The sequence below is a fragment of the Salminus brasiliensis genome, chromosome 13, assembly GCF_030463535.1.
Source record: "Salminus brasiliensis chromosome 13, fSalBra1.hap2, whole genome shotgun sequence".
Classification (NCBI taxonomy): Eukaryota; Metazoa; Chordata; class Actinopteri; order Characiformes; family Bryconidae; genus Salminus; species Salminus brasiliensis.
The window spans coordinates 3267119-3287300 of NC_132890.1; the positions used below are offsets into that span (position 1 = coordinate 3267119).

Sequence of the window (20182 nt, forward strand, 5' to 3'; positions counted from 1 at the left end):
TTAGATTAATCTGCATCAGTCATGAAATGAACACCACCTCCTTGTTTCTACACTCACTGCCCATTCTGACCATGTAGGAGCACTCTGTAGTTCCATAATCCCAGACTGTCTCCATCTATTTCTCTGCAGACTCTGTTATCAGTTTGTTCTTCAATGGTCAGGACCCCACAGGACTGACCACCACCGAGCAGACTGTAGTATTTGGGTGGTGGTGTTGTGCTGGAATGAATGGATCAGACACAGCAGTGCTGCTGGAGTGTTTAAACCCCATCAGTGCTGGACTGAGAACAGTCCACCAACCAGAAATATCCACTGTCCTGTGGGCACTGATGAAGGACTAGAGGATGACCGACTGTGCAGATGATCTCTGACTTTACCTTCATCTATAAGGTGGACCAGCTAGGTAGGAGTGTCTAATAATAGAGTGGACAGTGAGTGGACAGGACAGCGTACCACCAGCGTACCAACACACACTACTAACACACCACCACCACCCTGTCAGTCAGTGTCACTGCAGTGCTGAGAATGACTGACCCACCACCCAGATACTACAGTCTGCTCTGTGGTGGTCAGTCCTGTGGGGTCCTGACCATTGAAGAACAAACAGGGTGAAAGAAGGCTGATAACAGAGTCTGCAGAGAAACAGATGGATACAGTTTGGAGTTATAGACAGAACTACAGACAAACATGAACTGGATTCAGTTCCACTTTATTTGGAAAGCCCTTGTAGATGCGTTGTGGTCCTTACCTTCATTTAAAGCAACAGTATGCAAAAATGCTCTTGGGCTCCCCCTACAGTTTGGAAGTATAATACATTTTTACACCACTGCATTAAGTACAAATCGCACCTTGATCGCCCCCTAATTGAGCAGCTGTACACATGCATTTCTTGACAAGCTGCGAGCTCCAGAAGCTTGATCTGAAGGTGTGGAAGCATGTGGGCTGAGGTGGTAGAGTAACACTACAGGATTCTACACTAATATGACTCTATGGGTTATACAGTGTTATACAGCAGTTCTGGAGAGAGGTTCTCCTCCTGCAGCTCCACCACCAAAGCTCCATAGTGCAGTAGCAGCAGCAGTGCTCCGGCCCGGACTGGGAATGACAGAGACGTGAACCAGGTGTGTCATAAAGAGTTAACTGTCATTCATGTGTCCATTATGTGTGTGTGTGTGTCTGTGTTTTATACAGACCTGGGACGATGCTCTGGCGAGAGGTGCCCGCTCCTGGGCCAGAAATTGCAAGGCTTCCCACAACCCCATACTCCAGCGCGTGGGCCAGGCTCATCCTGACTTCCGGAGGGTTGGTGAGAACATCTGGTTGGGGACTCCATACTCAGCATTCACAGTAGAGTCAGCTATCAACAGCTGGAACCAAGAGGGTGCAGACTACACACACCGAAACCGCAGCTGTGCCAGAGTCTGCGGCCACTACACACAGGTTTGCACCTTAGCCCTTCTATTCGCTTGTTCAATATTTTACTTTACAGGAGGAGGAAAAAACCTTCGGAACTTTCAGTGGACGTGAATGTAAAGCATTTCTATTGCTTTTTGAGGCATCCCTCATTACTCTGACTGTGATCTGTGTGTTTTAGCTGATGTGGGCAACAAGCTACAAGCTTGGCTGTGCTGTCCATGTTTGTTCTGGTGGAATCGACAACTTCTCCACTCATCCACAGTCGACTATTTTTGTGTGCGACTACGGTGATGCGTAAGTACCGCTAAAATCTTTACGCTCTAATTATACTGAATAAAATCAAATCTACGTTGATCAGCCACTTACTCAGTCATACACACTACAACTGGTAGTGAAATGATATGAGATCAAAATGTAATACAGAAAATACACTACATTGACAAAAGTATTGGGACACTTGCTCGTTCATCGTTTCTTCTGATATCAAGGCTATTAAAAAGAGTTTCTCCTGCTTTTGTTGGAGTAACTGTCTCGGGAAGAAGAAGGCTTTTCTAGATTTTGGAGGAGCATTTCTGTGAGGATTTGATTGCATTTAGCCACAAGAGGGTTAGTGAGGTCAAGATGTTGTTTGATGATCACCACCCCACCTCATCATCCCTAACTCCCAAACTCCAAATCCCAGAAATATTGGATGGAGCACCATCACCATCATTCCAGAGAACACACTCCTTCCACTGCTCCACAGCTCAATGCTGGGGGGCTTTATACCCCTCTAGCCCACACCTGGCATTAGGTTCATGTTGCTCTCCTCCAGAGAGTCCTATTCTATTAGAAGTACTTCTTTCTCTACAGGGACTAGACAAGCTGTGTGTGTGTGTGCATTTGCACATCTGTGTCAGCAATAGGTGCAACTTGGTGAATGCATTAATTAAAACGGGTGTTCACCCACATTTGGACATATAGTGGATACAAATGTAGGTATAACAACATATACAGTACCGTGCAAAAGGTTTAGTCCCCTGTGTATCTCCTCAGTAAATCAGAAAGTGGTGGTGGTTCTCCATCACTGTGATCATCATTAGAACATCTCCAAAGTTCTCCTCATGGAGTCTAGTATTATTTAGAGTTCTCCTCAGATCAACACCTGGTTTGGTGGTAAATCAGGGCTTAATGATGGTAAATCAGGTGAGCTGCTGCTGCTGCTGCTGCTGCTGATGGAGTTAATCACATCCTCCACGCTGTGCTGGACTGGGGGGCGTCCAGGAGAAACCTGGAGGAACCGAGCTCTGTTCTTCAGACTAGCTCACCGACAAGATCTCACTACTTTCTTTCTTCAGAATGAGAAGCTCTTGTTTCTCCTTTTTACTGGATTTATGTTCTGCTTTATCTGTTCTGATGAGATCTGGAGCTTCTACATTAAATACAGTAAATAATGTGCTTAGGGGCCTAAAACCTCTGTACAGTTCTGTATATATATACATTTTAAATGTACTTTGTTATGGTAAATCTCAGTGGTCTTTCAGGGTTCTGACACAAAAGACAACAAGATTATTGACTCTTTGGCTTGTGTCTCTGTGGAAGCCTCAAACAGCCATCATTGAGCAGCAGAATTGTTGAAGACTGTTGTGTTTATTAGTCTGTACCCCTGGAGATAAATGATTTATACTATTGTTCTGATAGTAATAACATGATTTATCTGTTCTGCCTCAGCGGAAACGTGTTTGGCGTCCCTCCCTATATAGTGGGCCTGGCCTGCAGCAGCTGTGGTAAAGAGAAATGCCAAGATAAACTCTGCAGTAAGGACATCCACAACACTATTTTTCTATACACACTTTCAAACACATTATATCTCCCACTTTACTGGTCCAAAATGATCATAAAATAAGATCATCATATCTTTAAAACTGCCCATGAAGGACAAGCCGTACTCTGATGACCCTCTCACTTTATTATTTTTCTATATGTATTATTTATGGATGTGTAAACTCATCTTTTCAACAGCTGATCCAATTCGTGACAAACCTAAAAGTATGTACAGCCTACTGACTCATATATCAATGGACTAATAGTGACACAACTCTCCTACCGAGCACAGAACTGTCCTAACCCCTGCTCTTCTATCTTTAGTCTCCTTATTCATGTGTAATTATTCATTTATTTATTTATTAATCACTATTCAGTTATTCATTATTGTGCATTATAACATTTCTGGGATTTTTTCTGCTTTCTGCTTCTTCTGCTTAAATGGTCAGAACCTGATTGGGGGGGTTGGGTGGGTTCAGGCTTCATCCCTCCTATAGACTAACTAAGAATAGCTCAGGTCTGCTTTGCTTTCAATGTAGTTACCTAAACTATTAAAAATATAGGTGCTACAAATGGTTCTTTGAGTGATGCCGTAGAAGAACCAATTTTGGCTCCAGAAAGAACCATGCCCACAGAACCTTCACTTGATGTAAAGGTTCTTTACCAGTTTAAAGGCTCTTCATTGATGAGACACACCTGGAGAATCTTATATGTGTCCGAGGTTTGGGGAAAATTGGGGAAAAGAGCTGGTACAGGACATGGACTAAAGTATTGGGTCACCTACAGGAGCTTTAATGATGTCCCATTCTAAACCCATAGGCTTTAATATGGAGCTGGTTCCACTTTAACAGCAGCTCTACCAGCAGCAGCAGCAGGTCTAGAGCTCTGCTGCAGTTACTGAGTCAGTTGGAGGCTTTTCTGCACTCTGCTCTGAGCTCAGCACTCGGCCCTGACCCCGCTCTGTAACTTTACGTGGTCTGACAGACACTCGGTGGCTGAGCTGCTCTCTGTGAGCTGTTCCTCCTAAACTCTTCCACTGTTCAATAATAACACCACTCACAGCAGATGGAGGAAGATCTAGGAGGGAAGGTCTAAATTTCACCAGCTGACTTGTTGTTGTTGGTGCAGCGGTGTCTCCTATTACATACGGAACCACGCTGGAGCTCAGTGAGCTCTTCAGAACCTCCCGTTCTTTCACTGATGTGTGGAGGAAAGGCCAACTGCAGGGCTAGGTGCTTGATTTTATACACCTGTTTCAATGGGACTGAATCAGACACCTGAATACAATCATTAAGAGGTGTGTCTCAATATCATACAGTGAATGTAGGTGTTTATCATGAACATGGTTCCTCATGGGCTCAGAAATGGTTGTCCTACAAATGCTTCTATTTTAAGCATCTGTATAATGTCTAGAGACTTACTTTGACTGTTTAAGCGAATCACTGTCTCTCTGCAGGGTATGACTGGACACCTGGTTGGGATCTTGTCCCGAAGTCTTCAGCTCACAGGCTTCCTCGCTGGATGGCCAGCGCCGGACTTCAGCTACCCGTTGGATTGTGCTGGCTCCTCTACATTTATGCAACACATTGAAATCCCCCAGTAAACCCAACTCCAAGCTGTTTCAGCCTTATGTCAATGCTTTTGAACTTCTCGCCAATTAACCGGGGGATGTTACGAAGGCCTAGCACTACGCTGAGTCATATGTGTGGCATCCTCCCTGCTGTACAGGACTGATGCATCACCATCGCGTTGTAAATCACACCCCAGCCCCTGTCTTATTCATAGACCATATATGAAATCTGTATGAAACTTTTCAACTTTCCTATTCTCACATTTCAAAATAAACACAAATCTGTACATTTCGCCAAGTGTCAATGTTCTACCTGCGGTCTACCAGGTAATTGGGCTGTGTATGGGCAAGAACCTGGCAGGGGTTACCATTCATTATATTGCGCTATATAGCGATACTGTGCTATGTAAAGCAAGACTGTAGTAATGTGACTGTATGTGGTGGGCGAGATGAACACTTAGGATGGACAGGACAGAGGTGAGGATCCATAAATTCGGGTAATTACAAATGAAATTAAAATGTACAAAAAATTGCAAAAAAAAAAAATGCATAAAAACAGTGACGAGCCAGCTAGCTAGGCCCTGATACCCTTAGCAGTCGACACGTCTGCTCCAAGCTATGTTGTCTCTTTCACAGGCACTGCTACCTAAATACCTCCCCTTCTCTGGAAGATACCATCCTAAGGAGTCACCAACTAGAGAAGTATTAAAACCAGTACATAATATCCAGCAGTTAATTGAATTTCTCTAAATACACACATTTCTTACAGGTGTGTCTATGTGTTCTTATGCCACCGTACTCCAATCCAGCTGCATTTCCTATTACTACGGGTGTAGAGTAGATTTAACCACATTGGTGACACATCTGGCACCTTGGCATCATCACAAAGACGACATATTGGATTTTTTTTTTATCCGATTTTGGGAAAACTGTCAGTATAAAAAATGAGAAAAAATGGAAGTGAAGTTCATTTTTTATGCAATCACAATGACTATAGAAAACATGGAGAAGTCTAGCGCCTCTGCTGGCAGGTTGCAGTACAATATACGATCTCATTTTTCCCTCCTCTAAACTGTCTTTCCATCTCCAGTGTCTCCAAATTCAGTTAGTTTTCTCTGGGCTGATATTGGCCCATTTTTATTTTCCCCCAGAAAACCCCAGTTTCTTTGCTGTATCATAAGAAGGCGGGGTTACACTTTGGAAAAAAAGTGATTGACAGCCTTGGCTGAAATAAATGTAAATAAATACATGTATTAATTGCATGTAAAAATAAATCAATAAAAGCAACAAGCCACTCAAAACTATGCATTACTGTGAAGTGAAGTTTTTGCGTATCGCGATACTTCGATATATCAATATTTTCGAACACCTCGACCAGGTAATGCATGACAGAGCAGTGCTCTTGACTCTAAACTGTCTTTCCATCTCCAGTGTCTCCAAATTCAGTTAGTTTTCTCTGGGCTGATATTGGCCCACTTTTATTTTCCCCCAGAAAACCCCATTTTTTTTGCTGTATCGTAAGAAGGCGGGGTTACACTTTGGGAAAAAGTGATTGACAGCCTTGGCTGAAATAAATGTAAATAAATACATGTATTAATTGCATTTAAAAATAAATAAATAACTAAATAAATAAAAGCTATACGCCACTTAAAACTACGCGTTACTGTGAACTGAAGTTTTTGCGTATCGCAATACTTCGATATATCAATATTTTCGTACACCTCGACCAGGTAATGCATGACAGAGCAGTCCTCTAGACTTTGTCCTTTCATCCTAAAGTCATTTTCTGTGACCTGTGAATCACTGTTGCATTAATTAATGAATTACTTCTGTGCATCCCCTTGATTTTGCTGTCTCCATGGCGATGGTTGTACGTATAGCGCTCTGTAGGCAGAGCAGTGTGAACAGCGTGAACACAGATGAGTCACGATCTTAAAAAGCTGCCTGTTAGTACTTCTGAGCAATCACTCAACAATCCAGTGTTTTCAGAGCACCAACGATACCAGACTGACATCACATTCCTTTGTGTTTGGGACATAATGTCTTCAGAGCCACTCGGCACAACCCGACTGTATTCTTATTATTATATCTAAGGATAAAAGCAGGGCTGTTTGAAAAGCAGCCATAATCACACAGACACTCAAGCTCACAGAATAGGACTGTTCAGACGGGGGGAGGTCTGAGCTTCATCTAACAAGGTTATCCCAGGGCGTATGACACTCATTTTTTGCGAGACCAACACACGAGAAAAGCCCATGCAACTGCATTTAAAGACTTCACTACACTATGTGGGCAAAAGTATTGGGACGCCTGCTCATTCTGTGTTTTTTCTGAAATCAAGACTATTAAAAAGAGTGTATTCTATGCTTTTGTTGGAGTAACTGTCTCTACTGTCCAGAGAAGAAGACTTTCTACAAGATTTTGAAGGAGCATTGCTGTGAGGATTTGATTGCGTTAGTGAGGTCAGGATGTTTGATGATGATCACTACCCCACCTCATCATCCCCAACTCCCCAACTCCAAATCATTTCAAAAGTGCTGGATGGAGCACCAACACCATCATAATTCCAGAGAACACAGCTCTTCTTCCACTGCTCCACAGCTCCTCAATGCTGGGGGGCTTTATACCCCTCTATAGCCCACATCTGGCATTAGGCAGCATGGTGCCAATAGAGTCATGATGTTGATCTGCTCCAGAGAGTCCTAATCTATTGGCAGTACTTCTCTACAGGGACTAGACAAACTGTGTGTGTGTGCATTTGCACATCTTTGATAGCTGAATGCATTCATTAGAAGGGGTGTCTACAAACATTTGGACACATAGCATACATTAGCTCAGTCTGTTGTGAGGATGGTGTGTGGCAGTGTAGTGTGTGTGTGTGTGTGTGTGTGTGAGTAGTTTCAGCAACTGCGTCCAGATTTGTAATCTGATTTGTTTCACAAAGATGTCATTGAGTACTTTGTGTGTGTGTGTGTGTGTGTGTGTGTGTGTGTGTAAGAGAGAGAGAGGGAGAGGGAGAGGGAGAGAGAATGTGGGTCAAGCTCATTGATGTCACGAGAAATTCAACGGGACAGAGTTCAGCTCCGCCGCACTTCCTCCTGCTCTGTCAGTTTGGGGGCCGAAGAACTTTCAGCTGCACTCCACTGACCAGACGTTCTAGAGGAACCTGTATGGATCAGAGCTTTTGGGAAACTTCATGATGCCTACAAAAAACAAGCGGACCTGAGTTACAAGGCCTGGTATGTAGGAGTGCCAGTGTGTGTGTGTGTGTGTGTGTGTGTGTGTGTATAAGTGTGAGTGTATAAGTGGAACCCATCTGTGGGCCGTGGCACCTTGGTGTGTGTGATCAGCTGGAGCGGAGTGATCATCACCATGGTCTCGCTGGTCGCTGGAGTAACCTTGGTCGTGCTGGTTTCCATGGTGACACTAGACTTGGTGTGTGGGGGACAAGAGGGAGGCGAGGACTCACGACTCACGACTCACACTCATCTCACACATACTCAGCGGCATTACACGCCTCAGACTGGAGGAGCGAGGAGCACGACGTTCAACCACATTCAGAGGACTGCGCGTTCTGCCGTATTTCAAAACAATGGTATATTTGAGGGCGGTGATTACAACCTCATCGTGGTTGATGCTGAATCAGCTGGTCCAGACCATGGGCCTGCAGATAAACTCAAGCTTAAGAGTGAGGAGCTAGAGATTGGCAGTTATGGTTCATCTCATGCCAGTGAACCCTCAGTGACCCTCACTGACGATGAGTGTAATGAAGTTGATTGTAATGGTAAGGTTATTAAGGATGGAGATGCTGAGCCAGAGCAGAACAGTATAGCTGATGGAGAGTTTAATGGGGGAGTTGTGAGGGATACGAAGCTCACTGACGGCCCACTAGACAACTCTGTACTGGACGAAACAAAGGAACCAAGGCCCAATACGGGCCCTGTGGTGCTCACACAGTCTGGCCCAGTCCGTGGACTCACCTTGGATAAAGCTCATGTATTTTACGGCATCCCGTATGCAGCCCCTCCTCTAGGGCCGAAACGCTGGACCGCTCCCAGCCCTGTGTCACCATGGACGCAGCCATATGACGCCACCTTTCCTCGGGCTGCATGTATGCAGGCCTGTGCTGGGGAGTTCTCCGAGATGTGTCCTCCTAAGGTAATCGTCCAGTCACATGACAGTCTCCAAACCCAACTCTCATTAATCAGAGCTCTGCTTCCTTCTGTTAACCAAACTTGACTGAATGACTGCAAACTACAAATCAATTAGATTAATGCAATTTGGGGGACAGTGGTCAAATGCACAATTACAGTTTATTTTATATTAATTTATCATAAAAGTATAAAATATAACATGTGGCTTGTTATGCACATAGCCTGTACGGAAATCTGATATATGGCCATGTATTTAAAATATATACATTGAAAAGATATACGCCAGTTTTGACATTGACCTTTTACACTGACCTCCATTAAAAGTTAATATAAATTTTTTCTATATGCTCTAAAGAGTGCATTTTGGAAATATATTTTTTTGTGGTTGTCCAGCGGACTAAGGCGCTGACACTATGATCAGAGAATCAGGTAGCCGGGGCCCGAGAGGGCGCAACTGGCCTTGCTCTTTCTAGAGTGGGTAGATCACGCTCTCTCTCTACATCACACTAGTGCGGCGCTGGCCATCACTAGCCGGTCCATCAGAGCTGGGTACACAGTGCCTCCAGTATGTTGGTTGCCTGGTGACGTTGCATCAATGGCAGTTCGTAAAAGAGGTGTGGCTGGCAGGGGGTGTGTGTTGGTCCCCCTCCTTACTAGTGTCGGGGGGGGTTGCATGTGATGGAGGCAGGGAGTGAATATGTACGGGTTGGGTAATTGGCGATCTAAATTGGGGAAAAATCTCAAATGAATTGTAAAAAAAATTATATATAATATATAAAAATATATTCTTAAATATATGTTGGTATATGGCTAAAATATATGTCCCATGTTTGAAAATGGTCGATTTTAGGTTGGCGAATATGTCAAGTATATGACAATATGTGGCAAATATAGTTTGTACATAAAGGAATTCCACATATTCTAATAAATGTTGAATATTTAAGTATAGTGGCATAAATCAGATTTCTGTATGGATAGGTTTGTTTGCTATATTCAAGTTATGGCTTACTTTGGTTTAGACCACTTTTGCATACACGACTGTATGTGGCTTCTGTAGAGACTTCTGTAAAGACTGTATGTCTTTTTAGGCTATTTAGTGTTATTTTTAGCTTGACTTGCCTTGTCTGATTGGTTCCATTTGAGATGAGTTATTGATAAGGGTCGTGTAAACGATTTTTACCTGATCTGTTCATGTATATGCGTATTCAGATAAGCGAGGACTGCTTGTATCTGAACGTGTTTGCTCCTCTGAGCGTGGACCTCTCAAAGCCGATGCCCACAGCCCTGCCTGTTATGGTGTGGATTCATGGAGGTGACTTCATTGCTGGCTCTGCCTCTAAACCTCTGTATGATGGACGCTTCATTAGTAACTACAGCAACACTGTGGTAGTGAATATGGAGTACCGCTTAGGTAAGCCTCACAGCATGGGCTCATCTCATCACCTACAGTGGCATCAGGAAGCATTTCAGCACTTCTTCTGTAAACAGTTACTGTTTAGCCACTGGTAAACATTAGTGCAGCTTTTTAGGTCACTTCATAAAATGTTTAACAGGATTAGAACTTTGAACACAACTTCAAACTTAGTAAATTTAGTGTGGAAAAATTCCACCTAGTAGCCATATAGGACCCCCATCACATGACACCACCAGTGCTGTCACAGCATGTTCTCAAGCTGCTAACACAACATCACTGGACAGCTCAACACGCTACAAGGAGAACACTAACCACCAGTTCTGTTAAATCAGCGAACAGAAGCCCACACTGACTAGCAGCACACTGAGTGGTGGGGGAGAGGGAGGGCCATCCTTGGCACCATCCTTGGCATCCTTGACAGCCAAATGTTCAAATACTTTTGGGCTCACTGTATCTCAGCCTATCACTAGTTTCTACACACCTAGTCAAGAGCTTTTATGCTTTTTCTCTTCTTTTTTTTTTTGCTACACTACATGTCCAAAAGTTTGTGGACACCCCTTCTAATGAATGCAAGTTGTGCAAATACACAGCTTGTCTAGACCCTGTAGAGAAGTACTGCCAGCAGATAAACATGGACCTGTTGGCACCATGTCTAAAGCCAGGCATAGACTAGATAAGATACGGTAATCTTTTATTAGTCCCACATTGGGGAAATTCACGAGAGGGGTATAAAGCTCTAGGGATGAGTTGGGGATGATGAGGTGGGGTGATGATCATCATCCAACATCCTGACCTCACTAATTCTCTTGTTGCTGAATGCTTTCAAATCCTCACAGAAAGTCTCCTCCAAAATCTAGTAGAAAGCATGACGGAGCAGATGTCCCAATACTTTTGTCCATATAATGTCAGTAATAAGCAAACTGTTTTTTGGGGTTTTTTCTTGGTGGTGGAAAATTAACAGTTCTGTTCTTTTAACATCTTCAGATCCAAACTTTTGACTGGTCATGTACACTATGTGGTACTGCAGTATAATCCATATGTGTGTGTATGTGTCTGTAGAGTGTGTGTTTGCAAGCTGATGCTATGCAATTGTGGCTATTCCACAGGAGCGTTCGGGTTTCTCGTGACAGGAAAAGACCCTCAGAGCTCTGCAGTGGGAAACTATGGAATTCTGGACCAGCAGGCAGCACTGCAGTGGGTCCAACAGAACATTGCGGCCTTTGGTGGAGACCCAGCCAAGGTAGGAGTGATGGGGAGCGAATGGTGATGGTGCGGTTAGCAGTAGGATTTTTCTTCTGGTGCATCTGGTGTCTAATCCATCGTTACTCACAAACCTAGTGAGATGCGAACTGCATGCCCTGAAAGTGCCTTCGAGCATCACCCACCCTTAGGCGGTGGCGGTGGTGGTGGTGGTGGTGGTGGTGGTTTGCACTTCATATGGACATTTCTGCATTTGTAGGTGACTCTGTTTGGTGAAAGCGCTGGAGCCCAGTCCGTTTCTTTGCACCTCATGATGCAGATCAGTGAGCCTCTGTTTAGGCATGCTGCCGTACAGAGTCAGCCATTCTCCATCCCTCTCAAAACAAGGTCATCCACACACACACACACACACACACAGGATACATGCAGCCACCAGTTTCACTAATTCAGATGGCAGTAATGATGATAATGATGGTGGTGGTGACTCTGACACTGTAGGTTCGATGCTATGAAGCTGGGCAGGGACTTTGTGAAGCTCACTAACTGCTCAGCATCTGACCTGGCATGCCTTCGCTCCCTCAGCTCACACACCGTCCTCAATGCTCAGGTGAAAGCAGGTAAAAACATGGTGGATTGCTGTGAATTAACCCTTTAAACCCTTTTGTTGTGTCTGCATTTGTCATATCATCTTATCTATCCATTTGAAGGTTCTAAAATCATCAACCCCTTCCGCTTCTTGGAGATGTTTGAGACCTGGGGCCCATATATCGATGGACAGCTGCTCAAGGAGCAGCCAATCGCAGCCTTTCAGAAGGGTCACTGGCAAAGCTACAAGCCCGTCATACTAGGTCTGTAAGACATTACACATATTCGTCCGTTTACTTCCTTCTCAACTGGTTAACATGTAATCCTGAGGTCTGTAATAGCAAAGGTGGGTGGAGAAGGTGGGTGTAAAGTAAAGATCGAGCTTCCATGGATAGGGGCTCCATTAGTTCTGTAGCTCCTAATGTAATCTCTCTTTATATTTGCAGGACAAACTACTAAAACTACTAAATCTAGATGATGACACTATATGGACAAAAGTATTGGGACACCTGCTTTTACATACTTTTATTCCAAAATCAAGGCTATTAAAAAGAGTTTCTCCTGCTTTTGTTGGAGTAACTGCCTCCACTGGCCAGGAAAGAAGACTTTCTACTAGATTTTGTGAGGATTTGATTGCATTCAAGAGCATTAGTGAGGTCAGAATGTTGGATGATGATCTCCACCCCACTTTATCATCCACAACTCCTCAACTTATCTCAAAGAACTGGATGGAGCTCCACCATCCATCATTCCAGAGAACACAGTTCTTCCACTGCTCCACAGCTCCTCAATGCTGGGGGGCTTTATACCCCTCTACTAGCTCACGCCTGGCATTCGGCAGCATGGTGCCAATAGGTTCATGTATCCTTTAAGATCCACGGAAGACAAGACCTTTTTCTGTCTTGGCACCGAAGTGGTGGAACAAACTTCCCCTGGGTGTCCGATTTTCCATTTGTTGACATAGTTTGAATCTGGCAGTTAAATTTTTTGCTTTGTATCCAAAATGACCTGGAATAAAATCTTTTTCCATTGACTTCCATTGAAAGTTAGGACGGTTTTTGCCTTCTCCTGTAAAGCTGCTGTTGTGGAGAGGTTTCTGCTGGACAGCCATGATGTATTTTATACTGTATGATATCTAATGCTTAATAGCAAAGGTTTGTCAGGAGTCATAACCATGTATTTCTGCTACATATTCAGTGTAGATATACAAATTAAACTTATTATTGTGTTATAGCTGATATACAAATACTTAAAATACTTTCAATACAAATCAAATCTTTAAACATAATAGTACAGTAAACCAGTACTGTATAATTACTGATTACTAAAGTACTAAAGTACTTTCACTGCATTCACACTCACTAAGCGTGGAGTATCAATCAATTTAGTATGTGCTCCCTCGTAGGAACTACATCTGAAGAAGGCGTGATCTTCGTATATGGCGTCTTCACCGAGTCCGTGTCTGTGCTGGAATGCATAGTCTACACCACCGCCATCTTCAAACAACACACTCTCAGCATCCTCTACAAATACGTCCCCCTCTACCACAACCGGGACAGACGGATCATGCTCTCACAGGTGACACTGTGTTGATTTAACCCCAGCACACACAGCCGGGGTGATGGGCAGCCACCACGATGTCCAGGGAGTGATCGAGGGTTTGGTGAAGGCACTGTTCCTTCACAGTTCAGTGGATCAAACCAACAACCTTCTGGTTCTAGGCCAGCATCTCCAACGTTTAGACCCCGGCTTAAGACCGGACACTCTTTGAGGGTTTGCAGTTTGATTCTTTGGCTTCATCTGAGTCTGATTTCGCCGCTCTTCTCTTTCAGATTGTGACGGACTTCGTGTTCCTGTGTCCGACCCGGCGGTCGGCTCGTTCTGCAATAAGTTCGGGTGGATCCGTGTGGATGTATGTATTTGACCACTCCCCCTCTGATCACAACATCTGGTCAGGACTGACTTTCTGTTATGACCACGCCTGCCATGGGGCGGAGCTTCCCTTTCTGTTCGACTCTGCTCCTGTGACGAACCTCACGCTCACAGCTCAGGAGACTCTCCTGTCCAATCAGATGGTGTGTTACTGGGGTGCCTTCGCACACTCTGGAGACCCCAACTCCCGTAGTGAGCAAACACCTTTCTGCAGGCAGCAGCGACTCCCCGCATGGCCTAGGTACACGTCTGCGGGGAGCTGGCCGGTACTGAATTTCACTCTGCAGGCCCACCCTCAGCATGGCAACAGGGACGACCTGTGCGACTTCTGGGACCAGCTGGACATTTATTGATGTATGATGAATACACTCACGTCAGTTTTTTTGAGGTTTATGCTGGTCTCAGCTGTTTGATTTTGTTCAGTGATTGAGTTGTTTCTACTGTTTGGCCTCTTAGGAATCTTTTGTAGTGAGTGTTCAGGCCAGTAAATATTTTTTATTACTCTTCTTGATGTCAAGGATAACCTAGGGTTGGACGGTATCCACTCTTTCCATACCGTTACGCCGTCATAAACAAAATTGTGCTACATGGCATATAAAAAATTCCATACAATCTTATCCTGCCTTAGTTTAAAAACAAAAAATGACCAAACTGGAAACTTTATAAGTGGAAACTCCACTTATGAACATCTTATGATCGAGCTGCTGCTGTTAGAAGGACAGAAAGCTGAATTTAAGCTTTAGATTTCCTCATGGTTTAGGATCTGTAGACCACTCGCTAAGCTGGCCTTCGCTTAACTAGCTCAACTGCAGCTCCACTGAGTATCAGACAGCCCAGAGCAGATACTGCTGACCAACTGACTAAGTCGAGCGACTGGTGTTGGGAGCAACGGAAAGGCGAAACGAGAGACCAGTTCTGCTGGGTTTGGACTTAGTTAGCTAGCAGGCTAAGCGCTACAGTACAGGCTATGTTCCAGCTGAGGCTGGAATCACACCTGTTTAGAGGATAGTGAGTGAGGATAGAGTCGAGGGAATGTTTTCAGGAGGGTTTTCAGACACATTTAGTAGACAGGTCACCAATCGGTGAGCGCCCCACCCTGTGGCTCTCTTAAATACATCTAGGGAAATTAGCTTATTTGACCGTGTACCAGATAGACACAGATCAGAAATTCTGAGACACGGGCAACATTTTTAAATAGAGTGGTGTACGGTATTACCGTTATACCACCCAAGCCTAGGAAACCCTGCTCCGCTAAATAAATTTAACACCTTTTTAGCAACTAACACACACTATACACAGTGTCGATGATGCAGAGCACCAGAAGCTATTCGAGTACTAACAGCACCCCCTTGTGGAGACTTCTTTAGCCTGCTAAATGTGAGTGAGTGAATGGGTTACAAGCCAGGTTTGTGATGTGCTTCACTTTATCTAATATAAATCCATTATGTTTATATTATAAAATATATAAGCACTTAAAGAATGCATGTTTTTATTTGTTTGACATTTGTACAGAAAAATGACAAAAGTTGCTGATTATTCAACTAATAAACCGCAAACAAATGTAGATTAACAATCAATTGTTACATCATGGGCTGCTTTTAACATATATCATAGAACAATTATCTATATATATCTCATTTCACAGCACTAACATGGCTCTGTTTTCTTATTAGGCTAATTAAATTTGGACTCTAAGCCTAGACTACCAAAGACAAGTCTCAGATGCTACAAAAGATACTAGCAGGAAATGCTGGAAGCTTTTCAAAATAAAAGTACTGCCATTGGTTTGACACACATGGTTACAGGATGAATCATTTAACATTCCAAAAGTATTGGGACACCTGCTCTTTCATTGTTTCTTCTGAAATCAAGGCTATTAAAAAGAGTTTCTCCTGGTTTTGTTGGAGTAACTGTCTCTACTGTCCAGGGAAGAAGACGTTCTACTAGATTTTGGAGGAACATTGCTGTGAGGATTTGATTGTAGTCAGTGACAAGAGCGTCAGTGAGGTCACGATTTTGGATAATCACAACCCAACCTCTTTCCCAACTCATTCCAAAGGTATTGGATGGAGCAGCACCATCATTCCAGAGAACACAGTTCTTCCACTGCCCCACAGATCATATAAATACCCCTCTAGCCCATGCCTGGCTTTAGGCAGCATGGTGCCAATCCTGACTTCTCTACAGGGACTAGACAAGCTGTGTGTGTGTGTGTGTGTGTGTGTGTGTGTGCATGTGCACATCTGTGTCAGCAATGGGTGCAATTTAAAGTAGCTGAATACATTCATTTGAAGGGGTGTCCACAAACATTTGTCCACGAATTAGAAGCAATTTACATACAGCTAGACTCAACATAGATGAGGTACGTTTTCCAGATTTTCCAGGACATGTTTGGGAGCCCTGCTCAACGTCACATGTCCTCTTCTTCACTATCCCCCGGGACTGCTGCGAGTGATCTGTGCACTGGAGTCCGTGTGTGTAATATAGTCCCAACACACAACAACCTGTTCGCACACTGCAGCACAGACACCACCAACTGGTGTTTACTACAGATTGGCTCGACACACAAGGGACCTGATCCCGCTGGCCCCAGACCAAACCTTAACTCTGACCCTGACCTCGGATCACCATGCGTATGGCCCTGTTTCAGTAGCTGCAGCTTACTCATGAAGAGTGCACGCTGCTGCAGAAAATATCTGGGTCTGTGGGAGTGCAGCGATCTGGGCACGCTCAGTACGGCCTCGGCAAGCAGCCTTCGGCTCTCCGAGTCGCCATGGTTACTGCAATGCAACAAGGAGTGATGTAACAGCAACTCGAAAGCTCCACCCATAGGAAGAACTTGACCAGATAGTAAAATACCATCCCATATGTCCTTAATGGGGCCTCGTGGCTGCTCCGAATGAGGGCTTTGTGACCGGTCAGGAAGTGGAGTGGACATGTGAGGTCGGTCATGTGTCAGAGAGTCGCCGTCTCTCTCTATCTGGTGTGTGTGTGAGTCATTAAGAGACCATGTGTCATTTGTCTGTTCTCTTGTTCTGAAGACTGACCGACACAGATGCTGGAGCATTGTAAACACGCCCTGGCTCACACAGGCGGCCTGTTCCAGCTGCCCAGGAGTGGGTGCGCAGAGCACTAGAGTGTGTGTCTGTACTGACCCATGTGGAGGAACCCCTAGGACAGCGTACCTGCACCCTCCGAGCTGCAGGCGGCTGTAGGAGGTGAGTGTAGTAATGCGCAGCAGAGGATGCACGGGGAGCGTTTCAGCAGCAGTGAGTTCACACAGCAGGTCCAGCTGCTCTGAGTCACAGCACTCCAGCACAGAGACGCCGTTCAGCCGAGCCCACTCCAACACACACTCCGGCTGCTTCACCCCCGACAAAACCACGCTCACCTGGAGGCCCTGCAACCTCGCTAACTTCCTCTCCATCACTTTCTCAGAGCGGAGCAGCCAGTCCTGCTGAAAACAAATAGTCACATTGTCGCCCATTGCAAGCAAGGGTTTATCCAGGCTCTCCCAAACAACCAGAGCTTTCACTGGACCTTCGGCTTCGCTCCACACTGACCAATCACGAGCCACGACCAGACCTTCCACCACTTGTGAAGAGCCAAAGGGAAGTCCTGGCACTTTCACATGCAGCAAGGAGAAGTCTGAGTGGAGGAAGGTGATGGCATCTGCAGTGGAACTGGCTGGTTCTTGGCTGACTTTGCTGTAGAGTTCGCAAAGAAGAGATGTGAGAACATCAGCCTGGCCATTGCCAACTCGTCCCACCACATATCCTCCCACCAACCCAGGCAGGACTGCACCTTCCAGTCTGTCTCCACTGACACCAAATAGCAATGAGGCATTAGGGACGACATCATGGGCTACGACAGCGTCCAGCTCCTTCCAGCAGAAGGCTAAAAGCTTGTTGGCCAGTTTTCGAGGGGTGGCTGGACTCCAGGACACTCTGTGGTGTCTATTTGTAGAGTCATGAATTCCTCGCAGCAGCGCAGCCAGCAGGAGGATAAAGGACTTAGAACCATCTGCTGTAACACGGTCGTGTGCGCACACACACTCCAGCACCGTTCTGAAAGACAAGCGCAAACAAGTTAATATTAAAAATTCTTTAAAAAGTTCTTCAAGTGGTTCTTCGAGCAATGCTACAGAACAGAGGTCTTCAAATCTGGACCTCTGACTCATGGACATGGACAATCAAATGAACTGTTCCCTTAACTTTCAATGAGAACAAAATCCAGGCCTGGAAACTGGATTCAGAGACCTCTGCTTTAGAAGAACCACTTTTGGTTCCATAAAGGACCAATTTTAAGGCCCTTCTTCTATGGCATGTCTCAAAGAACCATGTGAAGCTCCTTTATTTGTATGAGCGTAAGAGTACTAAACCCACAAATGCATGCATTTGTGTAAGGGTTGCAAACCTGGCCATGGGGTGGTCCAGATGTAGCGTAGTGAGAATTCGCCGTCCATGTCTGGTGAGAACCGTCTCCCCAGTGTCTTTGGTAAAGAGTACACTCCCCCCGTCCGGCCCGAGACAGCGGCGTACCACACGCTCCAACGCCCCAACTACGCCGAGGGACGCCTGAAGGGACAGACTCTCTGCTTCACACATGTTTCTCTGCGGACACAAAACCACACACACTATTAATGTCTGAAGAGTTGGGCCAAGGTTTTCCATCAGAAGGTGGTCATTATCTATAAAGAATCCACCAACTATTTGGCATTTCTGGCTTCAGAAACTTCAGGGTATATTATAATAGACCTCCAGAAATGCTGTGAGTCACTGAATCAATATTGTTTTCATTTTTTTGTTGTTCTTTTTTTTTTTTTTTAATTATTGAGTTATTTTTTTTGTTGAAATTACAACATAAAGATAAGTTGTGATCATGACATAATGTTACACAAAAATATAATTAACTAATTTACTGTTCTGGTCTCCAGTAAATTAATGGGTCTTAAACACTGGTTCTAAAAAGTATTTAAAAACAAAAATAAGATAAAAAATATTAATAAGCATGATCCACTTTAAAGTTCCCCATTTATTTCTTACCCCCTGTACAATATTTAAATTATTATTATTATTATTATTATTATTAGAAGACAGTAAACAGACCTATAAATAGACCTCCTTGTCTCTTTACTTTAGTCATTTCTCAGCCTGACTGCTGCAGTACTTAGATTAGGTTCTAAGATTAGGTTCTAACCTCTAAGGTTCTAAGGTTCTAAGGTTCTAAGCTTAGTCCTCGTGCTCTTTCAGCGATCTCGCGATTTCCTCAGCTTCTCTCCACAACAACAGTCATGGCGCCCCCACACGCTCACCGTCTCCAGGAGACCGTCTTCTTCTCTGGCTCGGTGTGTTGCCCATCACTGCCCCCTTCAGGTGAACGCGGCTCATGTCGGTGTTGAGCGGATCTTCTCTGGCTCCCTCTAGTGCAGGACGTTTGCAATGACAACAGCAACAGGGTCTTGTAGGGGTTCAATTGCTTCAAAAAAAAAAAAAAAAAAAAAAAAAAGGGTAGGGGGCAGCAGGGTGGCACTGCAGGTAGCTAGCTAGTGCTTTCTGGTTCGGTCCTCGCTCTGCTCTCTCTGTCTGTGAGGACCTTGGCCCGTTCCCCTCCGGGTACTCCGGCTTCCTCCCACAAACGCAGTGTGTGTATGGTCTCCTGCAGTGAGCTGGCATCATGTCCAGGGACGTTATAAATGCCTATGAGGACCTTTTTAATACCCAGCTTTCAGACCTGCCAGATGAATAGATGAATGGTGTTGGTGGGGTATGGGCAGCAAATGGTCACAAACTACTCTGACAAGCACACAGCAATACCACAGTGCAGGGCCGGCCCAAGCCCAAGCCTTTATGGGACCCTAGGGCCCCCCCATACCACCACCTCAGCACCAGATGCTTGATCATTTCATAGGGAGAGAGATATTGTGCAATACGCTGAAGCGCTCGGGCCTTTATCCACCACCTAAGCGGCGCGTATCTGCATTTACCCAACAGTGGCAGCAGCAGCCGACAGCAGGAATTGATTGACCTGGCATCAATGATTTTCAAATTAGATGCTCTTGGGCCCCCTGGTGGCGTTGGGGCCCTAAGCGGTGGCGTAATTCGAGCC

At 44.8% G+C, this 20182-nt stretch overlaps 2 protein-coding genes across 2 annotated transcripts; one reads left to right on the forward strand and one right to left on the reverse strand.

Annotated features, from left to right (window-relative positions):
- The first annotated feature begins 7850 nt into the window (after window positions 1–7850).
- LOC140575312 (cAMP-regulated D2 protein) lies at window positions 7851–15959 on the forward strand. The gene is made up of 8 exons (XM_072695575.1): window positions 7851–8947; window positions 10153–10354; window positions 11464–11597; window positions 11817–11944; window positions 12056–12174; window positions 12265–12405; window positions 13548–13720; window positions 13975–15959. Exons 1-8 carry the CDS (start codon window positions 8162–8164, stop codon window positions 14425–14427), a joined length of 2136 nt encoding a protein of 711 aa, XP_072551676.1. The 5' UTR covers window positions 7851–8161; the 3' UTR covers window positions 14428–15959.
- bbs10 (Bardet-Biedl syndrome 10) lies at window positions 15547–19364 on the reverse strand. The gene is made up of 3 exons (XM_072695576.1): window positions 19183–19364; window positions 18491–18687; window positions 15547–18141 (listed from the first exon to the last, which is right to left on the reverse strand). Exons 2-3 carry the CDS (start codon window positions 18679–18681, stop codon window positions 16485–16487), a joined length of 1848 nt encoding a protein of 615 aa, XP_072551677.1. The 5' UTR covers window positions 18682–18687; window positions 19183–19364; the 3' UTR covers window positions 15547–16484.
- Window positions 19365–20182: the final 818 nt, after the last annotated feature.